The 20,353-nt window shown below is 53.8% G+C and overlaps 1 protein-coding gene across 1 annotated transcript in view; it reads right to left on the bottom strand.

The window, feature by feature from the left end:
• The window catches only part of ZNRF1 (zinc and ring finger 1), a gene marked incomplete at its 5' end in the record, with an annotated part of 37,803 nt that overhangs the window by 1,237 nt on the left and 16,213 nt on the right, over window positions 1–20,353 (bottom strand). Inside the window, 3 exons of the mRNA XM_073659621.1 lie at window positions 8,974–9,063; window positions 9,628–9,733; window positions 10,459–10,554. Of these exons, the coding sequence (XP_073515722.1) occupies window positions 9,006–9,063; window positions 9,628–9,733; window positions 10,459–10,554 (260 nt within the window). The remainder of the gene's footprint in view (window positions 1–8,973; window positions 9,064–9,627; window positions 9,734–10,458; window positions 10,555–20,353) is intronic.

Consider the following 20,353-nt stretch of genomic DNA (forward strand, 5'->3'; position numbering starts at 1 on the left):
TCATAGGGTCAGACAAGGCACAGGGCACTGGAAGAGCAGTCATAGGGTCAGACAAGGCACAGGGCACTGGAAGAGCAGCCATAGGGTCAGACAAGGCACAGGGCACAGGAAGAGCAGCCATAGGGTCAGACAAGGCACAGGGCACAGGAAGAGCAGCCATAGGGTCAGACAAGGCACAGGAAGAGCAGCCATAGGGTCAGACAGGGCACAGGAAGAGCAGCCATAGGGTCAGACAGGGCACAGGAAGAGCAGCCATAGGGTCAGACAGGGCACAGGAAGAGCAGCCATAGGGTCAGACAAGGCACAGGGCACAGGAAGAGCAGCCATAGGGTCAGACAAGGCACAGGAAGAGCAGCCATAGGGTCAGACAAGGCACAGGAAGAGCAGCCATAGGGTCAGACAGGGCACAGGAAGAGCAGCCATAGGGTCAGACAGGGCACAGGAAGAGCAGCCATAGGGTCAGACAGGGCACAGGAAGAGCAGCCATAGGGTCAGACAGGGCACAGGAAGAGCAGCCATAGGGTCAGACAGGGCACAGGAAGAGCAGCCATAGGGTCAGACAGGGCACAGGAAGAGCAGCCATAGGGTCAGACAGGGCACAGGAAGAGCAGCCATAGGGTCAGACAGGGCACAGGAAGAGCAGCCATAGGGTCAGACAGGGCACAGGAAGAGCAGCCATGGGGTCAGACAGGGCACAGGAAGAGCAGCCATGGGGTCAGACAGGGCACAGGAAGAGCAGCCATGGGGCCAGACAGGGCACAGGAAGAGCAGCCATAGGGTCAGACAGGGCACAGGAAGAGCAGCCATAGGGTCAGACAGGGCACAGGAAGAGCAGCCATAGGGTCAGACAGGGCACAGGAAGAGCAGCCATAGGGTCAGACAGGGCACAGGAAGAGCAGCCATAGGGTCAGACAAGGCACAGGGCACAGGAAGAGCAGTCATAGGGGCAGACAGGGCACAGGAAGAGCAGCCATAGGGTCAGACAGGGCACAGGAAGAGCAGCCATAGGGTCAGACAGGGCACAGGAAGAGCAGCCATAGGGGCAGACAAGGCACAGGAAGAGCAGTCATAGGGGCAGACAAGGCACAGGAAGAGCAGTCATAGGGGCAGACAAGGCACAGGAAGAGCAGTCATAGGGGCAGACAAGGCACAGGAAGAGCAGTCATAGGGGCAGACAAGGCACAGGAAGAGCAGTCATAGGGGCAGACAAGGCACAGGAAGAGCAGTCATAGGGGCAGACAAGGCACAGGAAGAGCAGTCATAGGGGCAGACAAGGCACAGGAAGAGCAGTCATAGGGGCAGACAAGGCACAGGAAGAGCAGTCATAGGGGCAGACAAGGCACAGGAAGAGCAGTCATAGGGGCAGACAAGGCACAGGAAGAGCAGTCATAGGGGCAGACAAGGCACAGGAAGAGCAGTCATAGGGGCAGACAAGGCACAGGAAGAGCAGTCATAGGGGCAGACAAGGCACAGGAAGAGCAGTCATAGGGGCAGACAAGGCACAGGAAGAGCAGTCATAGGGGCAGACAAGGCACAGGAAGAGCAGTCATAGGGGCAGACAAGGCACAGGAAGAGCAGTCATAGGGGCAGACAAGGCACAGGAAGAGCAGTCATAGGGGCAGACAAGGCACAGGAAGAGCAGTCATAGGGGCAGACAAGGCACAGGAAGAGCAGTCATAGGGGCAGACAAGGCACAGGAAGAGCAGCCATAGGGTCAGACAGGGCACAGGAAGAGCAGCCATAGGGTCAGACAGGGCACAGGAAGAGCAGCCATAGGGTCAGACAGGGCACAGGAAGAGCAGCCATAGGGTCAGACAGGGCACAGGAAGAGCAGCCATAGGGTCAGACAGGGCACAGGAAGAGCAGCCATAGGGTCAGACAGGGCACAGGAAGAGCAGCCATGGGGTCAGACAGGGCACAGGAAGAGCAGCCATGGGGTCAGACAGGGCACAGGAAGAGCAGCCATGGGGCCAGACAGGGCACAGGAAGAGCAGCCATAGGGTCAGACAGGGCACAGGAAGAGCAGCCATAGGGTCAGACAGGGCACAGGAAGAGCAGCCATAGGGTCAGACAGGGCACAGGAAGAGCAGCCATAGGGTCAGACAGGGCACAGGAAGAGCAGCCATAGGGTCAGACAAGGCACAGGGCACAGGAAGAGCAGTCATAGGGGCAGACAGGGCACAGGAAGAGCAGCCATAGGGTCAGACAGGGCACAGGAAGAGCAGCCATAGGGTCAGACAGGGCACAGGAAGAGCAGCCATAGGGGCAGACAAGGCACAGGAAGAGCAGCCATAGGGGCAGACAAGGCACAGGAAGAGCAGTCATAGGGGCAGACAAGGCACAGGAAGAGCAGTCATAGGGGCAGACAAGGCACAGGAAGAGCAGTCATAGGGGCAGACAAGGCACAGGAAGAGCAGCCATAGGGGCAGACAAGGCACAGGAAGAGCAGCCATAGGGTCAGACAAGGCACAGGAAGAGCAGCCATAGGGTCAGACAGGGCACAGGAAGAGCAGCCATAGGGTCAGACAGGGCACAGGAAGAGCAGCCATAGGGTCAGACAAGGCACAGGAAGAGCAGCCATAGGGTCAGACAGGGCACAGGAAGAGCAGCCATAGGGTCAGACAGGGCACAGGAAGAGCAGCCATAGGGTCAGACAGGGCACAGGAAGAGCAGCCATAGGGTCAGACAGGGCACAGGAAGAGCAGCCATAGGGTCAGACAGGGCACAGGAAGAGCAGCCATAGGGTCAGACAGGGCACAGGAAGAGCAGCCATAGGGCCAGACAGGGCACAGGAAGAGCAGCCATAGGGTCAGACAGGGCACAGGAAGAGCAGCCATAGGGTCAGACAGGGCACAGGAAGAGCAGCCATAGGGTCAGACAAGGCACAGGGCACAGGAAGAGCAGCCATAGGGGCAGACAGGGCACAGGAAGAGCAGCCATAGGGTCAGACAGGGCACAGGAAGAGCAGCCATAGGGGCAGACAAGGCACAGGAAGAGCAGCCATAGGGGCAGACAAGGCACAGGAAGAGCAGCCATAGGGGCAGACAAGGCACAGGAAGAGCAGCCATAGGGGCAGACAAGGCACAGGAAGAGCAGTCATAGGGGCAGACAAGGCACAGGAAGAGCAGTCATAGGGGCAGACAAGGCACAGGAAGAGCAGTCATAGGGGCAGACAAGGCACAGGAAGAGCAGTCATAGGGGCAGACAAGGCACAGGGCACAGGAAGAGCAGCCATAGGGTCAGACAAGGCACAGGGCACAGGAAGAGCAGCCATAGGGTCAGACAAGGCACAGGGCACAGGAAGAGCAGCCATAGGGTCAGACAAGGCACAGGAAGAGCAGCCATAGGGTCAGACAGGGCACAGGAAGAGCAGCCATAGGGTCAGACAGGGCACAGGAAGAGCAGCCATAGGGTCAGACAGGGCACAGGAAGAGCAGCCATAGGGTCAGACAAGGCACAGGGCACAGGAAGAGCAGCCATAGGGTCAGACAAGGCACAGGGCACAGGAAGAGCAGCCATAGGGTCAGACAAGGCACAGGAAGAGCAGCCATAGGGTCAGACAAGGCACAGGGCACAGGAAGAGCAGCCATAGGGTCAGACAGGGCACAGGAAGAGCAGCCATAGGGTCAGACAGGGCACAGGAAGAGCAGCCATAGGGTCAGACAAGGCACAGGGCACAGGAAGAGCAGCCATAGGGGCAGACAGGGCACAGGAAGAGCAGCCATAGGGTCAGACAGGGCACAGGAAGAGCAGCCATAGGGGCAGACAAGGCACAGGAAGAGCAGCCATAGGGGCAGACAAGGCACAGGAAGAGCAGCCATAGGGGCAGACAAGGCACAGGAAGAGCAGCCATAGGGGCAGACAAGGCACAGGAAGAGCAGTCATAGGGGCAGACAAGGCACAGGAAGAGCAGTCATAGGGGCAGACAAGGCACAGGAAGAGCAGTCATAGGGGCAGACAAGGCACAGGAAGAGCAGTCATAGGGGCAGACAAGGCACAGGGCACAGGAAGAGCAGCCATAGGGTCAGACAAGGCACAGGGCACAGGAAGAGCAGCCATAGGGTCAGACAAGGCACAGGGCACAGGAAGAGCAGCCATAGGGTCAGACAAGGCACAGGAAGAGCAGCCATAGGGTCAGACAGGGCACAGGAAGAGCAGCCATAGGGTCAGACAGGGCACAGGAAGAGCAGCCATAGGGTCAGACAGGGCACAGGAAGAGCAGCCATAGGGTCAGACAAGGCACAGGGCACAGGAAGAGCAGCCATAGGGTCAGACAAGGCACAGGGCACAGGAAGAGCAGCCATAGGGTCAGACAAGGCACAGGAAGAGCAGCCATAGGGTCAGACAAGGCACAGGGCACAGGAAGAGCAGCCATAGGGTCAGACAAGGCACAGGGCACAGGAAGAGCAGCCATAGGGTCAGACAGGGCACAGGAAGAGCAGCCATAGGGTCAGACAGGGCACAGGAAGAGCAGCCATAGGGTCAGACAGGGCACAGGAAGAGCAGCCATAGGGTCAGACAGGGCACAGGAAGAGCAGCCATAGGGTCAGACAGGGCACAGGAAGAGCAGCCATAGGGTCAGACAGGGCACAGGAAGAGCAGCCATAGGGTCAGACAGGGCACAGGAAGAGCAGCCATAGGGTCAGACAGGGCGCAGGAAGAGCAGCCATAGGGTCAGACAGGGCGCAGGAAGAGCAGCCATAGGGTCAGACAGGGCGCAGGAAGAGCAGCCATAGGGTCAGACAGGGCGCAGGAAGAGCAGTCCTAGGGGCAGACAAGGCGCAGGAAGAGCAGTCCTAGGGGCAGACAAGGCGCAGGAAGAGCAGTCCTAGGGGCAGACAAGGCGCAGGAAGAGCAGTCCTAGGGGCAGACAAGGCGCAGGAAGAGCAGTCCTAGGGGCAGACAAGGCGCAGGAAGAGCAGTCCTAGGGGCAGACAAGGCGCAGGAAGAGCAGTCCTAGGGGCAGACAAGGCGCAGGAAGAGCAGTCCTAGGGGCAGACAAGGCGCAGGAAGAGCAGTCCTAGGGGCAGACAAGGCGCAGGAAGAGCAGTCCTAGGGGCAGACAAGGCGCAGGAAGAGCAGTCCTAGGGGCAGACAAGGCGCAGGAAGAGCAGTCCTAGGGGCAGACAAGGCGCAGGAAGAGCAGTCCTAGGGGCAGACAAGGCGCAGGAAGAGCAGTCCTAGGGGCAGACAAGGCGCAGGAAGAGCAGTCCTAGGGGCAGACAAGGCGCAGGAAGAGCAGTCCTAGGGGCAGACAAGGCGCAGGAAGAGCAGTCCTAGGGGCAGACAAGGCGCAGGAAGAGCAGTCCTAGGGGCAGACAAGGCGCAGGAAGAGCAGTCCTAGGGGCAGACAAGGCGCAGGAAGAGCAGTCCTAGGGGCAGACAAGGCGCAGGAAGAGCAGTCCTAGGGGCAGACAAGGCGCAGGAAGAGCAGTCCTAGGGGCAGACAAGGCGCAGGAAGAGCAGTCCTAGGGGCAGACAAGGCGCAGGAAGAGCAGTCCTAGGGGCAGACAAGGCGCAGGAAGAGCAGTCCTAGGGGCAGACAAGGCGCAGGAAGAGCAGTCCTAGGGGCAGACAAGGCGCAGGAAGAGCAGTCCTAGGGGCAGACAAGGCGCAGGAAGAGCAGTCCTAGGGGCAGACAAGGCGCAGGAAGAGCAGTCCTAGGGGCAGACAAGGCGCAGGAAGAGCAGTCCTAGGGGCAGACAAGGCGCAGGAAGAGCAGTCCTAGGGGCAGACAAGGCGCAGGAAGAGCAGTCCTAGGGGCAGACAAGGCGCAGGAAGAGCAGTCCTAGGGGCAGACAAGGCGCAGGAAGAGCAGTCCTAGGGGCAGACAAGGCGCAGGAAGAGCAGTCCTAGGGGCAGACAAGGCGCAGGAAGAGCAGTCCTAGGGGCAGACAAGGCGCAGGAAGAGCAGTCCTAGGGGCAGACAAGGCGCAGGAAGAGCAGTCCTAGGGGCAGACAAGGCGCAGGAAGAGCAGTCCTAGGGGCAGACAAGGCGCAGGAAGAGCAGTCCTAGGGGCAGACAAGGCGCAGGAAGAGCAGTCCTAGGGGCAGACAAGGCGCAGGAAGAGCAGTCCTAGGGGCAGACAAGGCGCAGGAAGAGCAGTCCTAGGGGCAGACAAGGCGCAGGAAGAGCAGTCCTAGGGGCAGACAAGGCGCAGGAAGAGCAGTCCTAGGGGCAGACAAGGCGCAGGAAGAGCAGTCCTAGGGGCAGACAAGGCGCAGGAAGAGCAGTCCTAGGGGCAGACAAGGCGCAGGAAGAGCAGTCCTAGGGGCAGACAAGGCGCAGGAAGAGCAGTCCTAGGGGCAGACAAGGCGCAGGAAGAGCAGTCCTAGGGGCAGACAAGGCGCAGGAAGAGCAGTCCTAGGGGCAGACAAGGCGCAGGAAGAGCAGTCATAGGGGCAGACAAGGCACAGGAAGAGCAGTCATAGGGGCAGACAAGGCACAGGAAGAGCAGTCATAGGGGCAGACAAGGCACAGGAAGAGCAGTCATAGGGGCAGACAAGGCACAGGAAGAGCAGTCATAGGGGCAGACAAGGCACAGGAAGAGCAGTCATAGGGGCAGACAAGGCACAGGAAGAGCAGTCATAGGGGCAGACAAGGCACAGGAAGAGCAGTCATAGGGGCAGACAAGGCACAGGAAGAGCAGTCATAGGGGCAGACAAGGCACAGGAAGAGCAGTCATAGGGGCAGACAAGGCACAGGAAGAGCAGTCATAGGGGCAGACAAGGCACAGGAAGAGCAGTCATAGGGGCAGACAAGGCACAGGAAGAGCAGTCATAGGGGCAGACAAGGCACAGGAAGAGCAGTCATAGGGGCAGACAAGGCACAGGAAGAGCAGTCATAGGGGCAGACAAGGCACAGGAAGAGCAGTCATAGGGGCAGACAAGGCACAGGAAGAGCAGTCATAGGGGCAGACAAGGCACAGGAAGAGCAGTCATAGGGGCAGACAAGGCACAGGAAGAGCAGTCATAGGGGCAGACAAGGCACAGGAAGAGCAGTCATAGGGGCAGACAAGGCACAGGAAGAGCAGTCATAGGGGCAGACAAGGCACAGGAAGAGCAGTCATAGGGGCAGACAAGGCACAGCGCACTGGAAGAGCAGTCATAGGGGCAGACAAGGCACAGCGCACTGGAAAAGCAGTCATAGGGTCAGACAAGGCACAGGGTCAGGAAGAGCTGTCATAGGGGCAGACATGAGTCAGATGAGCTTATCAGGCAGAGTCAGTGAGATCGGGCAGAGCAGTCATAGGGATGTACAGTGGGTACAGAAAGTATTCAGACCCCTTTACATTTTTCACTCTTTGTTTCATTGCAGACATTTGGTAAATTCTAAAAAGTTAATTTTTTTTTTCTCACTAAAGTCCACTCTGCACCCCATCTTGGCTAAAAAAAAAAAAAACAGAAATGTAGAAATTTTTGCAAATTTATTAAAAAAGAAAAACTGAAATATCACATGGTCATAAGTATTCAGACCCTTTGCTCAGACACTCATATTTAAGTCACATGCTGTCCATTTCCTTGTGATCCTCCTTGAGATGGTTCTACTCCTTCATTGGAGTCCAGCTGTGTTTAATTAAACTGATAGGACTTGATTTGGAAAGGCGCACACCTGTCTATATAAGACCTCACAGCTCACAGTGCATGTCAGACCAAATAAGAATCATGAGCTCAAAGGAACTGCCCAAGGAGCTCAGAGACAGGATTGTGGCAAGGCACAGATCTGGCCAAGGTTACAAAAGAATTTCTGCATTACTCAAGGTTCCCAAGAGCACAGTGGCCTCCATAATCCTTAAATGGAAGAAGTTTGGTACCACCAGAAGTCTTCCTAGACCTGGCCGTCCAGCCAAACTGAGCAATCGTGGGAGAAGAGCCTTGGTGAGAGAGGTAAAGAAGAACCCCAAGATCACTGTGGCTGAGCTCCAGAGATGCAGTAGGGAGATGGGAGAAAGTTCCACAAAGTCAACTATCACTGCTGCCCTCCACCAGTCGGGCCTTTATGGCAGAGTGACCGATGGAAGGCTCTCCTCAGTGCAAGACATATAAAAGCCCGCATAGAGTTTGCTCAAAAACACATGAAGGACTCCCAGACTATGAGAAATAAGATTCTTTGGTCTGATGAGACGAAGATAGAACTTTTTGGTGATAATTCTAAGCGGTATGTGTGGAGAAAACCAGGCACTGCTCATCACCTGCCCAATATAATCCCAACAGTGAAACATGATGGTGGCAGCATCATGCTATGGGGGTGTTTTTCAGCTGCAGGGACAGGACGACTGGTTGCAATTGAAGGAAACACAAATGCGGCCAAGTACAGAGATATCCTGGATGAAAACCTCTTCCAGAGTGCTCTGGACCTCAGACTTGGCCGAAGGTTCACCTTCCAACAAGACAATGACCCTAAGCACACAGCGAAAATAACAAAGGAGAACAACTCTGTGACCATTCGTGAGTGGCCCAGCCAGAGCCCTGACCTAAACCCAATTGAGCATCTCTGGAGAGACCTGAAAATGACTGTCCACCAACGTTCACCATCCAACCTGACGGAGCTGGAGAGGATCCGCAAGGAAGAAAGACAGAGGATCCCCAAATCCAGGGGTGAAAAACTTGTTGCATCATTCCCAAGAAGACTCATGGCTGTACTAGCTCAAAAGGGGGCTTCTACTCAATACTGAGCAAAGGGTCTGAATACTTATGACCATGTGATAGTTTAGTTTTTCTTTTTAAATACATTTGCAAAAATTTCTACATTGCTGTTTTTTTTTCAGTCAAGATGGGGTGCTGAGTGTACTTTACTGAGAAAAAAAATGAACTTTTTAGAATTTACCAAATGGCTGCAATCAATCAACGAGAGAAAAATTTAAAGGGGTCTGAATACTTTCCGTACCCACTGTATGTAGTATACAGGACACCGGCCTGCAGAGACCGAGCATGTGGGGTCTGGAGGGCAGGAGGAGGGGGTCACTTACTTACCTTAAGAGAAAGTCAGCAAGAATGGCCGCAGGTCAATCAGACGGGTGCTCCGGACAACACCTGTTCACCTCAAACCAGGAATCTATACAGCTGAGAGGAGGTCAGAGGGAAGCTGTCAGCGAGTGGAAACATCCACTGACACATTGTAACAAACTATCAGAACAGGAGAGACATAAACCACTGATGAAAGCCGCAAGGACCCGGTCAGGAGAGACTGAGGAGGCCGGGAAATGGTGAAGAAACCGCAAGTGTTTATTAGAAAGACGCAACTCCCACGACCCAGGGGTCGCAACCCAAGACGGCCGCCCCTCTAGTATTAGGACCTGAGCGGCCTGGTGCCATGAAAGTCTCTTAAAACCGTGCAGGGAAGTCGGCATCTGCAGCACAGAAGGGGTTAAGAGCTGAGCCAGGAGCCGATTACTGGCAGGTAATTGCCCCGGGCCGGTGTATTGCTCAGGAGACGGTTACTACGGTAACATCCACCGCAGGCTGGGCTGGCCGCCAGGTTACCAGGGACACGTGTCGCGGACCCAGCACCACAGCCGTCACCTAATGAAGAAGCTCGAGGCGGCCAAAACCGACGCTAGAGCTGAAGATAACCAGGAGCAGCAGTGCAGTCAGGGCCCCAGAATACGGGGGCCGGGGGGATCTTACCTTTTGTGGTAAATGCACAGGCAGGGGAGTCTGGCGATGGTGTCCCCCTGTGACAGCTCCTCCAGGCAGATCACACACTCGCCCGCGTCCCTCGTTAAAACGTCGTCTGCGAGGAAAGAAAACGAGAAATCCAGAGTCAGGAGGTCGGCATCTCTGCAGGGCGGTGACACTACAACTCCCAGCATGCTGAATTGAGAGTTGTAGTTTCCCCATAACAAGTGCAGGTGGAGTCAATGTACATAATACATCAGTGACCTCCAGAGATGCATTCACAATTCTGCTGGTTAAATAGATGGGGGGGGGGCGGGCGGCGGGAGGGCCCCCGGCCGCAGCGAGGCTATTTGTAGCCGGCATGGGTGACAGATAGCAGCTGCCACCGGAAGCCACAACCAGCTCCTGTGTTAGCGGAGGCAGCACCAGCTGCGGTGAACCCGGCCTGACCCGACCTGCGTCATCCAAGACCTTTCAGAAGTCGGAGGCCGATTATTACATAGTGACGGCTGGATGTCCCTGGCACAGACCCCCCGCTGCCCTAATGAGGGTCTGTCAGATAACGAGCAGCATCAGGAACCAAAATGAGCAGGGCGCCATCTGCACAGAGCGGTCACGTGGTGCGACGATCCCGCTACTGACAATTAACCCCTTCACAGCACGTTTCTGCATTGATTTCTGCGGCGCCACTTATCCAGTATTCGTAAATTCACATGATCATGTATCCGGCCTCTGATTGGGGGAGACAATTTGTGCCCCTTACTTCAGCCATATTCGCACCCCATAGATCTTCTCTGGGGGGCCCTAGTTTGCAGGGGTGGGAACACGTTTGGTACGTACCGTTATAGGACAGCCGCGGTTTGCTCAGACACATTATAAAGTGCATCTCCATCTCATCAGACGACACCGACTTGGAGCAAATGGGGCAGCGAAAGCCTAGAAAAAAAGAAGGAAGACGTCAGTAATGGCAGCCAGAGACGTGAGGGGCGGTGGAGGAACAGTGGAGCGCGGCAATGACGGACAGGCGTACATCACAGACCGGCAGGGGACCGGGGGGATAGGACTCGCTCTCGGCAGGGGACCGGGGGGATGAAAACCAGAAACACAAGGGGAGATATATTGAGCTGTTTGCATCAGTTTTTCGAGGAAAAAAGTTGCAATTGTCGATCAATAGTGACTTTTTGGGAAGGTCCCTAGACTGATCGTGGTAAGTGATACGGCCCACCAGTGACTGCCGTGTTTCGGTGGTCTGCGGCACACGGCTGCGACGCCCCTTTCCTCCAGCAGCACCTGGATTACAGGGGCCGCCAACCGTCTAGTGTGTAACTTGTGATAAATGAGGACGAGGAAGGAAGACGCCCCCACCCCAGACCCCGGGGTTCTGCAGCTGTGCCTCCTCCGCTGCGGTGGGCCTGACACATTTGCAGGAATACATGGAGGAAGCTGCGGTCTCGGAGGGGTGAAGCCGACATCCTGCGTGTAATGCAGCTGCTATCTGTCCTCTGCAGAGCCTGTCAGTGTACGGCGGCTGTAAAGTGCAGAGCACACGGCAGGGGGGGTAGACGGCCACATCAGGCTCGTGCAGAGTTCACTGACAGGTGTCACCGGGCCGACACAAGCCGGAGCAGGCAGCGAGGATGACTCCGCTGCTACATCAGAGGGATTAATTACCAAGAGAGCAGAAAGGGCCGCAAGCCATAATCACAGACAATGCGGAGTGAAGCCTCAGATGAGCTGCGACCATCGGCAGGGAGGAAACCGGGAGCGCCCTACTGACATTCAGCGAGCGCAGAACTTCCCCTTAAATAGATGGATTATATCAGGGCAAATGCACAATATCGGATCAAAGCTGAATAAGTGGAGGAGCTCCCTGTATACAGAGATACATGATAAGATTCTGTCTGCAGCCACCACTAGGGGGAGCTCCCTGTATACAGAGATACATGATAAGATTCTGTCTGCAGCCACCACTAGGGGGAGCTCCCTGTATACAGAGATACATGATAAGATTCTGTCTGCAGCCACCACTAGGGGGAGCTCCCTGTATACAGAGATACATGATAAGATCCTGTGTGCAGCCACCACTAGGGGGAGCTCCCTATATACAGAGATGCATGATAAGATCCTGTCTGCAGCCACCACTAGGGGGAGCTCCCTGTATACAGAGATGCATGATGAGATCCTGTCTGCAGCCACCACGAGGGGGAGCTCCCTGTATACAGAGATACATAAGATCCTGTCTGCAGCCACCACTAGGGGGAGCTCCCTGTATACAGAGATACATGGTAATATCCTGTCTGCAGCCACCACTAGGGGGAGCTCCCTGTATACAGAGATGCATGATGAGATCCTGTGTGCAGCCACCACTAGGGGGAGCTCCCTGTATACAGAGATACATAATAAGATCCTGTCTGCAGCCACCACTAGGGGGAGCTCCCTGTATACAGAGATACATGATAAGATCCTGTCTGCAGCCACCACTAGGGGGAGCTCCCTGTATACAGAGATACATGATAAGATCCTGTCTGCAGCCACCACTAGGGGGAGCTCCCTGTATACAGAGATACATGATAAGATCCTGTCTGCAGCCACCACTAGGGGGAGCTCCCTGTATACAGAGATACATGATAAGATCCTGTCTGCAGCCACCAGTAGGGGGAGCTCCCTATATACAGAGATGCATGATAAGATCCTGTCTGCAGCCACCACTAGGGGGAGCTCCCTGTATACAGAGATACATGATAAGATTCTGTCTGCAGCCACCACTAGGGGGAGCTCCCTGTATACAGAGATACATGATAAGATCCTGTGTGCAGCCACCACTAGGGGGAGCTCCCTATATACAGAGATGCATGATAAGATCCTGTCTGCAGCCTCCACTAGGGGGAGCTCCCTGTATACAGAGATACATGATAAGATCCTGTCTGCAGCCACCAGTAGGGGGAGCCTCCTGTATACTGTTATTACTAAGCTCCAACAATCCATAAAGGTATATTAGAGAATTTAGCAAGCTACATGGCTGCAGAGCCCTTGTACCTGCTCTGCCCAGCAGAGACCAGAGTAAGTTCAGAGACCGGTTGCTTGGGACCAAATGCAAAACATCTCCAAAGGAAAGAATGACTGGCGGGCAGGGAATCCATGGCATCCGATTATCAGCCAGGCCCTCACCCACAACACACAGATACTGATGATGCAGAGGTGAGATTGCGATGATTAACCCTTTACACTCCACCGTATCCCCAGGAGATTACAGGGTGGCAGGAGCGGCTCCACTCATCCTGCAGTTATGACGGGTATATATTATATACACGAGCAGGAGGCCGACGCCGCAGGTAAAAATAGCTCCTGGTCACAGAAGCCGCAGTCTCATCCTCAGTATTGTATCCATGAAATCAGGACAGACGATCAATCCACGGAAACCACGTGCACAGATCCACCGCATTGTCCAGCGTGGAAGACATGACAGGTCAGAGAACAGAAGGACCCGAAATCTAAGGCCCCCCGCGCCCGACTCATCCAACACCTCCAGTCTGCTCAGCACTTTCAATATTAACACAAATTCTGCTAAAAGTATGAGGTGACCAAAAATCACCACAATATTCCCCTAAACACCACAGATCACCCCCATTTACTGGATTTGGGTCAGCACCAGATCAATACAATGCCTGTACGTACATGTCACAATGCAACCGTCATAAATACCAGTCCGTGAGTCCCTGCCCGAGGCCGCACAAACCACGTGACGGCAACTATGGTGTGACCGCAACACAGGAAGCACGTGTCACACCGTGTACGACACCCGACAAGGAAGAGCAGCGCCCCGATACAACGCCGGGGATACAGCCTGCATACTGCAGAGCTGCACTCACTATTCTGCTGGTGCCGTCACTGTGTACATACATTACATTACTCATCCTAAGTTACATAATGTATTATACCCCAGAGCTGCACTCACTATTCTGCTGGTGCCCTCACTGTGTACATACATTACATTACTGATCCTGAGTTACATCCTGTATTATACTCCAGCGCTGCACTCACTATTCTGCTGGTGCAGTCACTGTGTACATACATTACATTACTGATCCGGAGTTACATCCTGTATTATACTGCAGAGCTGCACTCACTATTCTGCTGGTGCAGTCACTGTGTACATACATTACATTACTGATCCTGAGTTACATCCTGTATTGTACTCCAGAGCTGCGCTCACTACTCTGCTGGTGCAGTCACTGTGTACATATATTACATTACTGATCCTGAGTTACATCCTGTATTATACTGCAGAGCTGCACTCACTATTCTGCTGGTGCAGTCACTGTGTACATACATTACATTACTGATCCTGAGTTACATCCTGTATTATACTGCAGAGCTGCGCTCACTATTCTGCTGGTGCCGTCACTGTGTACATACATTATATTACTGATCCTGAGTTACCTCCTGTATTATACTCCAGAGCTGCACTCACTATTCTGCTGGTGCAGTCACAGTGTACATACATTACTGATCCAGAGTTACCTCCTGTATTATACTCCAGAGCTGCACTCACTATTCTGCTGGTGCAGTCACTGTGTACATACATTACATTACTGATCCTGAGTTACATCCTATATTATACCCCAGAGCTGCACTCACTATTCTGCTGGTGCAGTCACTGTGTACATACATTAATTACTGATCCTGAGTTACCTCCTGTATTATACTCCAGAGCTCCACTCACTATTCTGCTGGTGCAGTCAGTGTGTACATACATTACATTACTGATCCTGAGTTACATCCTGTATTATACTCCAGAGCAGCACTCACTATTCTGCAGATGCAGTCACTGTGTACATACATTACATTACTGATCCTGAGTTACATCCTGTATTATACTCCAGCGCTGCACTCACTATTCTGCTGGTGCAGTCACTGTGTACATACATTACATTACTGATCCTGAGTTACATCCTGTATTATACTCCAGAGCTGCACTCACTATTCTGCTGGTGCAGTCACTGTGTACATACATTACATTACTGATCCTGAGTTACATCCTGTTTTATACTCCAGCGCTGCACTCACTATTCTGCTGGTGCAGTCACTGTGTACATACATTACATTACTGATCCCGAGTTACATCCTGTATTATACCCCAGAGCTGCACTCACTATTCTGCTGGTGCAGTCACTGTGCACATACATTACATTACTGATCCTGAGTTACATCCTGTATTATACCCCAGAGCTGCACTCACTATTCTGCAGGTGCAGTCACTGTGTACATACATTACTGATCCTGAGTTACATCCTGTATTATACTCCAGCGCTGCACTCACTATTCTGCTGGTGCAGTCACTGTGTACATACATTACTGATCCGGAGTTACATCCTGTATTATACTCCAGAGCTGCACTCACTATTCTGCTGGTGCCGTCACTGTGTACATACATTACATTACTGATCCTAAGTTACATAATGTATTATACCCCAGAGCTGCACTCACTATTCTGCTGGTGCAGTCACTGTGTACATACATTACATTACTGATCCTGAGTTACATCCTGTATTATACTGCAGAGCTGCGCTCACTATTCTGCTGGTGCCGTCACTGTGTACATACATTACATTACTGATCCTAAGTTACATAATGTATTATACCCCAGAGCTGCACTCACTATACTGCTGGTGCCCTCACTGTGTACATACATTACATTACTGATCCTGAGTTACATCCTGTATTATACTCCAGAGCTGCGCTCACTATTCTGCTGGTGCAGTCACTGTGTACAGATATTACATTACTGATCCTGAGTTACCTCCTGTATTATACTCCAGAGCTGCACTCACTATTCTGCGGGTGCAGACACAGTGTACATACATTACTGATCCTGAGTTACATCCTGTATTATACTCCAGAGCTGCACTCACTATTCTGCTGGTGCACTCAATGTGTACATATATTACATTACTGATCCTGAGTTACCTCCTGTATTATACTCCAGAGCTGCACTCACTATTCTGCTGGTGCAGTCACTGTGTACATACATTACATTACTGATCCTGAGTTACATCCTGTATTATACTCCAGAGCTGCACTCACTATTCTGCTGGTGCAGTCACAGTGTACATACATTACTGATCCCGAGTTACCTCCTGTATTATACTCCAGAGCTGCACTCACTATTCTGCTGGTGCAGTCACTGTGTACATACATTACATTACTGATCCTGAGTTACCTCCTGTATTATACTCCAGAGCTGCAAACACTATTCTGCTGGTGCCGTCACTGTGTACATACATTATGTAACGGGTCTGGGAGGCAGAACCTCTGGGCTACTATACAAGGGAGCGGTCCTTGTAAGGGAGCGGGTGGCAACCAGGCAGGCAGTCACAGCAGGTGACCGGGACAGTCTCTGGGTGTACGGGCAGGAGGTCACGGCAAGTGATCAGGGCAGTCTCTGGAAGAACGGGCTGGAGGTCACGGCAAGTGACCGGGGCAGTCTCTGGAAGAACGGGCTGGAGGTCACGGCAAGTGACCGGGGCAGTCTCTAGGTAAAGGGTAGGTACGACCTGTGATGGCTGAACCTCCAGGTAGGCTAGCAAGGCAGATGGAGGATGTGTGCTCCCAGGTGAGCAAGCGAGAGTCTCTGGAATAGCAGGTGGTCACAGCACGTGACGGCGGAGCCTCCAGGTAGGCAAGCAGGCAGGTAGCGGAGAAGCGCTCCCAGGTGAGCGGGCAAGAGTCTCTGGAATAGCTGGTGGTCACAGCACGTGACAGCGGAGCCTCCGGGCAGGCAAGCAGGCAGGTAGCGGAGAAGCGCTCCCAGGTGAGCGGGCAAGTTGGTCCTTAGACAGACTGACCGGAGTTGTAAGGCAGACCGTCGGACCTCAGGCAGGCAGGCAGGTAACAGGAAATCAGGCAGGATTAGGACAGCAAGCTGGCAGGAATCTGGCAGGTAACTGGCAACGGGACCTGAGGGCTGAAGCAGAGTAGAACGGTGCAACAACATTGCTCGGGCACCTCCATTTTGGAGGAGGTGCCTTATATATGGTAAAGTCCTCCGGCCATTGGCCGGGGACTCCTTAGGACGGCGCGCGCGGCCCCTTTAAGAGGGAGGGAGGGCGCGCGCCCTAAGCACAGTGGCCGGGAAGGAGCGCGCGCTGCCGGCAGAGCGGGAGAGAGACGCCGGGCACGGAGCAGAGCGGTGAGGGGAACAGCGTCCCTGCCTAGCAGAGGGCAGGGACGCCGGCACTACAGTACCCCCCCCTTTAGGCCCCCCCTTTTTTAGGCCAGATAGAAATTTAGCTAGGATGAGAGGGGCATGGATGTTCTCCCGGGGCTCCCACGTTCTCTCCTCAGGACCAAACCCCTTCCAATCTACCAGAAAAAAAGGTCTTTCCTCTTACCCTTTTGGTGGCAAGAATGTTCTCTACCTCAAACTCGTCCTCAGCAGAAACCGGAGCAGGAGGCGTACCTGTAGACTTGGAAAAAGAGTTAAGCACCACGGGTTTGAGGAGAGATACATGGAAGGAGTTAGGGATCCGTAAGCTGGCCGGGAGTTTCAATTTATAGGCCACCGGGTTGATCTGACTGATGACCTCCAGAGGACCGATGAACCGAGGCCCTAACTTGTAAGAAGGTATCTTGAGTCGAACATATTTAGATGAGAGCCAGACTTTATCTCCTGGACGAAATTGTGGAGGATCCAGACGTTTTTTGTCAGCGTGTCTTTTCATACGCTCGGATGACAGAAGGAGTGCGGACCGGGTACTCTCCCATATGGAGGAAAATTTGCTAACGAGAGATTCCGCAGCCGGGTTGTCCACATAGGTGGAGACAGGAAAAGGAATCCGAGGATGCTGACCAAAGACTACAAAAAACGGGGATTTGGAGGAGGATTCGCTCTCGTGATTATTATAAGAGAACTCGGCCCATGGTAGGAGATCCACCCAGTCAGAATGGTGGGCATTAACGAAGTGCCGGAGGTAACTGGTCAGGTTCTGATTGATCCGCTCCACTTGACCATTGGACTGTGGGTGGTAAGCGGAAGAGAAGTCCAGGGTGACGTCTAGTAGTTTACAAGTGGCACTCCAGAAACGTGAGGTGAACTGTACCCCACGATCCGACACGATGTGGAGGGGCAGGCCATGAAGACGGAAGATGCGGCGGATAAAGTCTTTAGCCAGCTCGGGTGCAGACGGAAGGCCTGGCAGGGGAATAAAGTGAGCCATCTTGGAAAAGCGGTCAGCGACCACCCAAATGACCGTACAACCGGCAGAGACGGGGAGATCAGTTATAAAGTCCATTGCTATATGCTGCCAGGGGGCAGCAGGTACAGGAAGCGGAAGGAGGCGTCCGGCTGGCAGATGTCTCGGGACTTTGTTGCGGGCGCAGGACACACAGGCAGAAACAAAGTCTATTATGTCCTTGTGCAGGGTAGGCCACCAATAGTGCCGGGCAATAAGCTGGAGGGTCTTTTTCTGACCGGCGTGGCCAGCTAGTTTAGACGAATGGCCCCAGTGTAGGATCTTCTCCCGATCAGGTACTGAAACAAACGTCTTACCGGGAGGGAGACTATTTAGACTCACGGGAGCCACCTGCATTACTCTGGCGGGATCGATGATATGTTTAGGTTCTTCCTCGAGATCGGACACCAGAAAGGATAGGGACAAGGCGTCTGCTTTGACGTTTTTGTCAGCCGGGCGAAAATGAAGAACAAAATCAAAGCGAGCAAAAAACAAGGACCACCGGGCTTGGCGCGGGTTAAGTCTCTGGGCATGCTGGAGGTAAGCCAAGTTCTTGTGGTCAGTGTAAATTATTACCGGATGAAGAGCCCCCTCGAGTAGGTAACGCCACTCCTCCAACGCCAGCTTGATGGCCAATAACTCTCGGTCTCCTATGGAATAGTTGCGCTCAGAAGAGGAGAAGAGTTTGGAGAAGAAGCCACAAGTTACCATTCTCCCGGAAGATGATTTTTGATTAAGTACCGCTCCGGCTCCTGAGGAGGAGGCGTCAACTTCCAGGAAGAACTGCTTGTTGCCGTCCGGGCGATGCAGCACCGGGGCGGAAGAGAAGGCCTGTTTTAGGGAAAGAAAGGCCTCCTCTGCTTCGGGCGGCCACTCTTTGGGATTAGTACCCTTACGGGTGAGCGCGGAAATTGGCGTAGTCCGGGAAGAGAAGTGCGGGATGAAGAGGCGGTAATAGTTGGCGAAGCCCAGGAACCGTTGAATAGCCTTCAACCCCTCTGGTCGGGGCCATTTCTCGATGGCAGACAGTTTCTCAGGATCCATTTGTAGGCCGGTCTGAGAGATAATGTAGCCCAGAAACGGAAGCGAGGTCTGCTCAAAGAGGCACTTCTCATATTTAGCGTAGAGATGGTTCTGCCTGAGCCTGAGCAGGACCTGACGAACATCCCTCCGGTGAGTCTGGAGATCCGGAGAGAAGACCAAGATGTCGTCCAGGTACACCACTACGCAGGAGTAGAGAAGGTCCCGGAAGATGTCATTGACCAACTCTTGAAAGACGGCAGGAGCGTTACAGAGGCCAAAGGGCATTACCAGATATTCATAGTGGCCGTCCCGGGTGTTGAATGCCGTCTTCCATTCATCCCCCTGACGGATACGAACCAGGTTGTACGCCCCACGGAGGTCCAGTTTGGTGAAGATTCTAGCCCCCCTCAGACGATCAAATAACTCCGGAATGAGCGGAAGGGGGTACTTATTCTTCACCGTGATCTGGTTAAGGCCTCTATAGTCTATACAGGGACGGAGAGAGCAGTCCTTCTTTTTGACGAAAAAGAAGCCTGCTCCCGCCGGGGAGGTAGATTTCTGGATGAATCCCCTGGCCAGATTCTCCTCAATATATTCGGACATCGACCGGGTCTCAGCAGCGGATAATGGATAAATACGCCCACGGGGAGGAGAAGTACCAGGTAACAGGTCGATAGGGCAGTCGTATGGTCTATGAGGGGGTAGTGTCTCTGCCTCCTTTTTATTAAAGACATCAGCATAAGACCAATAAGGAATCGGAAGTCCAGGTAGATTAGCTGGGGTAGGAGAAGGACGGACGGGATGAACGGGAACCAGACAGGTCTTAAGGCAGCCCTGTCCCCAGCGAAGGACTTCTCCGGTCTGCCAGTCAAGAACGGGTGCATGTTTCTGGAGCCAAGGTAGGCCTAGCAAGAGGGCGTGAGAGAGTCCAGGCAGAACATGGAAGGAGATACTTTCAGAATGCAGCATTCCCACCTGCAGAGTAATGGATTCGGTGATGAGTTGGATGGGGCGTGGTAAGAGCCCCCCATCCACGGCAGCAACAGACAAGGGTACAGCCAGAGGTTTGGTGGGGATGCGGTATTTCTCTACCAGGGACTGTGAAATAAGATTCCCGGCTGCTCCAGAGTCCAGTTGGGCTAGTTCGAAATAACGGTTCTCCCCGTAGACGATTGAAACTGACAACAGCAGGGATGGAGAGGATTTATTCTTGTCTAGGTGGACCTCTGAGCGAACCTAGACACAGGCGTTTCCCGACCTCTCCGGGCAGGCACGGATCCGGTGCTCCTTACTGCCACAGTAGAAGCAGCTCCCCTCGGCACGGCCTAAGTCCTGACGGGTCTTGACCATCTTGGTCTGGTCGACCTGCATAGGCTCAGGAGGGTGTACCTGGTTAGAGACAGAAGGAGTGACGGGTTTCTGAAAAGTAGGAGCTAGACGTGGTAACCTCCTCTCACGGGTGACCTCTCTGGCACGCTCCT

This window comes from Phyllobates terribilis, unplaced genomic scaffold (assembly GCF_046119375.1).
Source record: "Phyllobates terribilis strain yellow unplaced genomic scaffold, ASM4611937v1 Scaffold_14__1_contigs__length_39327217, whole genome shotgun sequence".
Taxonomy (NCBI): Eukaryota; Metazoa; Chordata; class Amphibia; order Anura; family Dendrobatidae; genus Phyllobates; species Phyllobates terribilis.